This window comes from Sphaeroforma arctica (assembly GCF_001186125.1).
Source record: "Sphaeroforma arctica JP610 unplaced genomic scaffold supercont1.916, whole genome shotgun sequence".
In the NCBI taxonomy this organism is placed as follows: Eukaryota; class Ichthyosporea; order Ichthyophonida; genus Sphaeroforma; species Sphaeroforma arctica.
The window spans coordinates 23363-31547 of NW_014039642.1; the positions used below are offsets into that span (position 1 = coordinate 23363).

The 8185-nt window shown below is 47.2% G+C and overlaps 3 protein-coding genes across 3 annotated transcripts; 2 read left to right on the plus strand and 1 right to left on the minus strand.

Moving 5' to 3' along the window:
* Window positions 1-3596: 3596 nt before the first annotated feature.
* SARC_09245 (hypothetical protein) lies at window positions 3597-4514 on the minus strand (the record flags this gene model as incomplete). The annotated part of the gene is made up of 1 exon (XM_014296748.1): window positions 3597-4514. The coding sequence occupies one exon, from the start codon at window positions 4512-4514 to the stop codon at window positions 3597-3599; it is 918 nt and encodes a 305-aa protein (XP_014152223.1).
* Window positions 4515-6730: 2216 nt separating this feature from the next.
* SARC_09246 (hypothetical protein) lies at window positions 6731-7259 on the plus strand (the record flags this gene model as incomplete). The annotated part of the gene is made up of 2 exons (XM_014296749.1): window positions 6731-7026; window positions 7118-7259. The coding sequence occupies 2 exons, from the start codon at window positions 6731-6733 to the stop codon at window positions 7257-7259; spliced, it is 438 nt and encodes a 145-aa protein (XP_014152224.1).
* Window positions 7260-7281: 22 nt separating this feature from the next.
* On the plus strand, window positions 7282-7467 carry SARC_09247 (hypothetical protein; the record flags this gene model as incomplete). Its single annotated transcript, XM_014296750.1, has 1 exon — window positions 7282-7467. The coding sequence occupies one exon, from the start codon at window positions 7282-7284 to the stop codon at window positions 7465-7467; it is 186 nt and encodes a 61-aa protein (XP_014152225.1).
* Window positions 7468-8185: the final 718 nt, after the last annotated feature.

Sequence of the window (8185 nt, forward strand, 5' to 3'; positions counted from 1 at the left end):
TGGTTCGGATCGGGTCTTTATCGTGTAGTTCTGTGGAATGGATTAGTGCAGAGTACGAAATGCCAAGTAGGACCAGGTTATCAGTCATAATTCGGTTGAGGAGCGAGGTTGGGGGTGAACCGATGCCGCACCAGACCACGGATGCACTCAGTATGTGCTGGTTTGCCTGGATCGGAAGTATCATAGTCGGAACCAACAAGCGCGATAATTTGGTTTGAACCGATATTTGGAAGTAGTACTTCAGCAGCATGATTGGCCGGGGTATAGGAAGCATCTGTTGATATGTCAGAGACGGGTGAGGGTACGGTGGTTCTTCAACATGCTGGAGAAAAGATCCAAGGTGTTCGTGGCGCTCCTGTAGTTACTGAAGGAGATCAGGGCCAATGAGAGGCAGTTTTGGGCCTACCAGGATGCATTGTATCAGTTGCTGAATGCATTTTGGCCACCGGGGCAGACCGGGCAGATACAGCCGTCAGTGCGGTAGTCGGGCAATGTGAACATGTACGTATTTGTTGCAATCATAGCACAGAACCGGATTGGTGTAGGCTCGAAGCAGCGGTTGAAGCTGTCGTGTCTGGCTTTGTCCCGATCTGAGGTTGGCGGTTTGCCCATGACCAATTGGTAGTAGTATTGATGCCGGGCCATTGCCGCGATATCCTTGTTGGACCAGCGTTTCGTTAAATTCTTTCTAATGTCGTCACATCGTCGGCGGAGGGCTACATGGTCTGGTGTACGCCTGTCCGTGGTTTTGTATACAGTCTTCAAGTGGGCATAGATACTGTACGGGAAGCGCAGTGAGGGTTTGTCGTGGGCCCAGGCGGATTGCGTCAGAGGGGTGAGTGGGTTTGTGTTGGCCATTGAGTCGAGTTGCAGTCCCAGGCAACCTCCGAGGTAGTCCGCGAATGTTCGCGTGGGAGCAGGCCACAAAAATGGAGTAAGTTGGTTTGATGTTGGGAAACCTAGGGTATTTGATGCCCGTGATGATGGCTGCTGCTCGAATGAGTGCTGAGTTGTAGCACTCAAACAAGGTGTCCGGCGCATCCTTCCATATAGGTGGAGTCCAGGCAATAATGTTCAGGCCATATGTAGCCGTGGGTAAAATAAATGTTTTGAACAACACCAGCCTGTTGCGGGGGTGTCGCCAGCTGAAGCCATGGAAACCATAAGCGCGGAAGCAGGGGATACCCAGAGAGAATGCTGTACCCAGGGATTCCATATGTCTGGCGAGATTTATCCCTGGTATTCCGTGGGAGAATGGGAAACCCAGGTATTTGGAGAGTTTAGGCTTGACATGTGTGGGAGCCATCTTCAGGGGTAGGTGACATGTGTTCTAAGGGGCATCTGCAGGCGTCGGCGTGATAAGCTCACCATTTATACGGAGGGTTGCGCCGCGTGTCGCAAGTTGGTAGATCGTACTCGGGGTTTGATGACACCCTGTTTGAGGCCAGATTTGCGTCCCCAAGCATCAATGTCGTCTAAAAAGGGCTGGAGCGGAACCGGTTGGGGGGCTTGGATCCGAGTGTCGTCGACAAATAAATAAAAGCGGAGGCACTTGGGCCGGAATTGTGCTAGAGTGACAGCCAAAGAATCTATGTAGATAATAAAGAGCTGGGGGCCAACGATTTAGCCTTGTAGGATGCCATTTGTTCTATGAAATAGATGCGCGGTATGTCACTCGGGTAGGGACCCTCTCAAATAGCGCGCGGAGGCAGTTGATCCAGTTTTCAGGCATTCCAGCGTGGCGCAAGAGTACCCACAGGCGAGGGAGAGCAACCTTGTCGTATGCCTTGGTAATGTCCAGACAGACGTCGTTCCACTCCTCTTCCGACTGTGTCTCAGATTCCATGACGGCGAGTGCTTGGGTATGGCAGGAGTATCGTGATTTAAAGCCACCTTGGGTTGCGTGGGTAGCAGATCCGGGGTGGCTAGTAATCAGCTTGAGGAAACACTTCTCAAATATGCGTCTGACTATGTGCGTTAGAGTGACAGGGCGGAAGTCGGCTGGGGAAGTGATATCTGCGTCAGGAGGGTTCAGGGCGGTAGGGAAAGTACCCGCCTTTAGTAGCTTAGTGAATACTTCGGCAAGGAGTCTAATCAGTGGGCCATTGTCGTCTGGGCGTCCTAGTGTCCTGTGTTCGGTGGAACGCTCCACTGCGGTCTTCAGAAGGAAGATGTGGATTCCATCAGGGCCAGGCCTCTTATAAGGATAGCGAAGTATAGCCCCCATTACATCGTCGGGGCGTACGGCGGGAGTTACATCTGGCGAGGGTTCGGTATCCGGTGGAACAACGTACGGATTTGTGGAGTTGAATAGGTCCTCAAAGTAGCCAGTGAGAGTGGCGCCTGTGTCGTTGGCACCCGGTATACAGGGTTGGCGTGGAGATCGTCGTTGGTACACAATATCTTGGAACATTCGGGTATTGCTTTGGGCGGTCAGACGTGGGCGGAACGAGTGGTTTGGCAGCCGTTGTACCCAAGGTATATTTATGTCGTAGTAAATCCCCTAAAGATTTGTGGGTTAGCGGCATAGCGCCAGATGCGGTCGAGAATCCGTTGCAAGCCTTCCGCTGGACCATGCAAGGTGAGATACGACCGTAGTAGGTTCTGATGCACCCGGAATTTGGCTTGGAATAGTCGTGCGCGGGATTTGTTGCGTAAGTGATAAAGTCGATGGCGATATCGGTTATATCCATGATAGAGATAATATTATTTATTTCAAGTGTGATGTAGTATATGATAGCGTATGTTCGAGCGTATATGATTAATAAATGTGGTATTATGCCAGGTTTCAGCCACACACATAACATCAACCTGACTTAAAATCGATATAACGTTCAAACACGTATTTGTATGTGCTGCGTTGTCCATGTTGAGTCCTTGTGGGTTGAAGAGCGTCATCCTCATTGGTCCTAACATTGTTCATCATCGGTCAATACTACTGGGCTCTCTTCTTTGATGTATTCCGTTGGAAGTACCTGGAGATCAAGCCCAAAGGTGTGGTCACCATAGATGCTGTAGTCCGTCAGCTTTTAGGCGGAAGTCCTGGGCCGGTGATACGCATGTTCTGTACCAGTTGAGCCGCCAGCATAGAGATAGTCCAAGTGCCACGTGTTATGTAGGGTAGTTTCGATTGTGTTTATACGTAGTCCGTGAATTGTGGATGCGTGGCCATACTTACGGGCTTTAAAGTTAAAGTCGCCCCAAACGACATCGGGTTGGAAATTGCCAATTTCAGTAGGATTCATTGAGTGATTTGAGTGGGAGGTAGAACACGGCCATACGGACGCCAAAGCATACAAAGAACACCACGTATGGTGAGGAGTGAACCAGTTTGAATTGAGATGGGTGGTGTTTGGAAAAGATGCCAATACCACAGTGTGAAGGGTGTAAGATGTTGTGCCGTGTTGTGTGATGTAGAATATGATAGTGTGTGTTCGAGCGTATATGATTAAGGAATGTGGTGTTATGCCAGGTTTCAACCACACACATAACATCAACCTGTCTCAAAATCGATATAACGTTCAAACACTTATCTGTATATGCTGCATTGTCCATGTTGGGTCCTTGTGGGTTGAAGAGCGTCATCCTCATTGGTCCTAACATTGTTCATCCTCGGTCAATACTACTGGGCCCTGGTCCTTGTTGATGTCAGCCATTTCTATATCGTTTTCTGTCGTCGAAGAGTCTGTGGTGGAAGGTTGAGGCTGTGCGGGGTAGACCGTTGGTACGTGGGGTCGTCCGGGCTGCGCACGTTCTGGCTGTGTGCTAGCGCCTGTTGGGATTCGTGGGTTAGGTGACAAGCAGTTTGTAATATGTTTTGCTTGATATGCCTTCTGGAGCCGGTCCGTGGTACGTTGGAGAATGTCTGCGTTGGAGGAATTAACAAGGGGGTCCAGTAAAGCATCCATGCTACGGGCAAGAATTTTTGGTGCTCGTTCATGTGTGCAGCGGGCCTCCCGCTTGGTGCGGAGATAGTGGATTAAGGCTGCTTTCGTAGCGTTAGGATGTTTTTGGGAGCGGGGGTCTATGGTTTTATCAAATTGCCACTTCCACGTTAGTTCTGCATGTCGTTTCACCGGGGCGACAGCGTCATTGGGAACACAAAGGCGGACGAAACTGGAGGAGGTCCCGCGGCGATTTAGTTCAGAAACCGGTTTGGACGGGAGATACCAAAGAAAGTGGTGGCGATTGATGAGCGGTTGGGCGTGCCAGTATTTTTCAAATACTGATTGGGATGGGGGCTTGCCGTTGGTGAAAATTGCCCGAAAGAAGAGCCATACCGGAGTGATGTCATCCATTTCATGGAGAGTTTTGTCCGTCATCAGGCGGCCCATCACTTTCGTCAGAAGATGCGCGAGTACTGGCGGCTGCAGTAGGGGCTGAGAGGTCGATGGGATCGGGGTTTTTTGGGGAGTCGGTTTGGTGGGGTTGCCCACTTTTGAGCGGTAGCTGGAAGGCTCACTGCTACTAATGGGCGCCTGTGGCCTCGGTCTTTTTTCTGGCGGGGCTGGCATCAAGAGATTCTGTACGCTGATATGCATCAATCTTACCCGGACAAGGTACGAGAGATCTCTATCGAGGGACCTACCTACGGTATAGTAAAGTTAGCGGACTTAACCTGGGCTGAATTTTACTCGAGAGCGGATCAGACGTTTAACAAACGCTCTAGTTCCGTGGTGAAAGTCACTAATGCTCAGAAGAATGTCAGCAGCAATCATACCGGAGGATCAGGCAATGGTCAAGACTCTCAACCCACTAATGGAGGTCAGAAGGTACACATAGGGGGTGACAAGGGTGGCAGTAAGAACAAAATCATAAATGATTCTGAAGGCAACAAGATCAATGTCATCCCTAAGGGTAACCAGACCAACAGAAATGGACTGCCGGTAGGCAATCCTAAGCCCAGGCATAGGGAGGTCAAGAACTGTAGTGAGATTGATTGCAATTGGCGAATGACCCGACATGAGCCGAATGGCAGATGGAATGGAAGGTAGGCAGAAAAGTGTAAACACTTTTTCGAGAACTGTGCCGACTGTACCGGGACTGGAGGTTACCACAAGCATACAAGCAAGGTGAAACCAAAAGTTGAAATCAAGTGACAAACATACCGGGTCTTGTCACTAAGACAAAAGGACGCACCTCAAGACAAGCGTGTAATCCTTGACGTACGAGTTAATGGACATGAAATAAAAGCGTTGTTAGATCCGGGCTCACAAATTTCATCAGATTCTGTAAATTCACAGACGTTACTCGTAAGTCAGAGTCAACTATGTTAAAATTGGCTGATGAAAGAGGGGTCACTTGCAGAGAAATGGCAATCGATCTTAGGTTTACATTGAAAGACCAACGTACTACAGTTGCTAAGGCAGTCATATGTAACACTTCAGCAGACTATGATCTTATAGTAGGTATGGGTGATTTATTGTCATTAGGTATCACAATTAAAGGCTTACCTACTAACATTGAACCACAGAAGGATCAGTCGGACGACAATTTGTTGAAACCGGTATATAAACCTTTGAAGACTGTGGAGGAGATGATCCCTCACTTTACAGAGAAACTCAAGAACTTGATTTTCGAGAATGACAAGATTCGGATCACGGACTGGTCTAAGTTCAAATTCAATAACGGATACGTTAGTCTAGACCTGACGAGAGTAGATTTCTCGAAGTTGAAGTGTCCTACACGTAACTATGTTGCATGGCGTCATGAGCAGGTCGTACGAGAACAGGTTAAAGCATGGTTAGATGATGGAGTGATCGCAGTCAACTAGGAGCCGACTCCCGTCAACCTAGCGCTTTTAGCCGTCGACCAATTCAACTCTGAACCCCAACAGTTGAATCTCGTTAACACCGAAGTGACATTTCTTACTGTTGATCTTAAAGTTGTGCTTGTTGAGTCTGTCTAGAACCTCTCGCACGACCTTGTCGTGCTCCTCTTTGATTTTAGTCTTGTACATTGTCCATGTCCCTAAACAAGTCTTATATAATTTGTTGAAAGAATGCAGGTAACATGTGTAACCCAAAAGGGGGCACCTTTGAACGAATATTGCTGACCCTCCCAGGTAAAGGTGAAATACTTTCGATGTGGTCGGTAGATCTTCATCTGGTGGTAGCTCTGCGTCAGGTTAATAGTGGAGAATATCTTAGCTCCCTCCATCCGCCTGAGTAGTTCGTTTATCCTTGGTAAGTGAAAACTGTGTGTCAGTATCAATGCGTTAATTGGGCTCATATCCAAACACACCCGAACTTTCTTCAGTGTCCCGTCAAAGTTGGAAGTACCTTCATTTTGGTATAAAAACCCCTTTGTTTGTGTCCAAACGCCAAAAAGCCTTTTTTTTTTCATGCCAAATCGAAAAATGCCTTTATTTCATGTCAAATGTAAAATCGCCTTTTTTTCATGCCAGATGTCAATTTGTTTATGAAAAAAAAAAGGCAATTAAAATATGGACAAGTCTCCACCTTATCGGCTAGTTTGGTAGGAAAATAAAATGATACAAAAACGCTACATGGCGGCTGAAAATGGGCTCCACATTTTTTCATGCTGTGTATATAAATACACGTATATTTACCAAAATGCCTAGAGCCAATTTTCTACAAGCCATCTATGATACGGCCGATGACTGCTTTGCAAACGTAAATGCTTGTAATTTGTCACCACGCATGTTGATGATATCCGAAAATCGCTCGAGGACAGTTTGGACAAGGTGTTGGAAGATCGAGGCATTGAAATGATACAATTTGGCGAGATATACGACGCTTTTGAACAGGCACAAAAAAAATGGCGCACCAAGGCCAAGAATACAGTCGCAGCTGCCACCCAGGAAATATTTGACGTGTTCGAAATGGAAGGTACAATCAAGCCAAGCATTCCCAATCTTGAAAGTGCAATCAAGACCTTGGCAACTCTGATCAGTCCCGATAATCCGAAACTCAAGATTACATACCGTGGCTGTCGCGATAACTTGAGTGTTGCCCTTATGACTCTCCGAGAATCCTTGCTGAGACTTTGGTCATTGGTTAAAAGGTACGATTTTGCAGGCAAACTATTCGGGCCCAAACTCGAGCGACTGGTCGATTGCGCGACATTCCACGTACACAACCACCTGGTTAATTAGGGGTATCAAGGAAATACGACTGGATGGCGAACGTGAGGCACTGGAGCATGCCGAACGTATGGAGAGAATGCGAGAAGTTGAGCACGCATACGAAGAGAGACTTCGGAAGGTGATTGGTGTTGACGCTACGGATGAAAATTAATTATTTTGTGGACCTTACAGGCATGAAAGACACCTTGCCACTGCTAGTGGGACGCGATGTATCCGAACCCGCCAACCCGATTTACCAGGAGTGGCAGCGTGTTAACCGGAAGCGGGGTAGGCGAAACCAAGACTCGCTCAAGTGGTCCGACTTTAAGCGACAGAAGAAGGAGCGGGCTAGCATTCAAGCGATTGAGTTGAGTGACTAGTCAAAGTCGTCTTTGGACACACTCGTACACACGAAAAAATTGATTTCGAGGGCCTTTTACGGCCGAAATAATTTGAAAATCAAAACTCAGAAACATCTGCGCGCGAAAACTTCACCGCGCCTTTTTCGGCCGAAATAATTTGAAAATCAAAACTCAGAAACATCTGCGCGCGAAAACTTCATCGCGCCTTTTTCGGCCGAATTAATTTGAAAATCAAAACTCAGAAACATCTGTGCGCGAAAACGTCCAAATAGATTTTAATCTTTCAGTACACTAAGTTAACAATATTGAAGCTCAACCCATCGGATCGGATCTACGCCGGGGTTAAGTGTCTGTACTGGCACGTACCTGAATTATTAGAATCCATAACCGCTTGCAAATTATTTGTCACATGTTTATTATAGTCCAAGTTTGATCGGTGTTGTCACATACATGATAGTTGCTCAATTGTCAGAGGTCACATCGATAACTGTATTTGATTTCGAAAATTGTAGCATCTGTCGTTCTCGGTCGTCACATCGTTTAGCCTCTTGGATCTCTTTCCGAGCACACAGAGACTCCGGTAACGAGCAGACCCTCCTACTGTTAATAGGGATACTATTATTTATTTCAAAAATGGCAAGTATGTATGATACAATGTATGAACATATGGTATGGCTCTCATAGTTGCTGTAGTGGTTCAGGAAAGATTGATGGGAAGAAGTGGTCAGTAAATTCT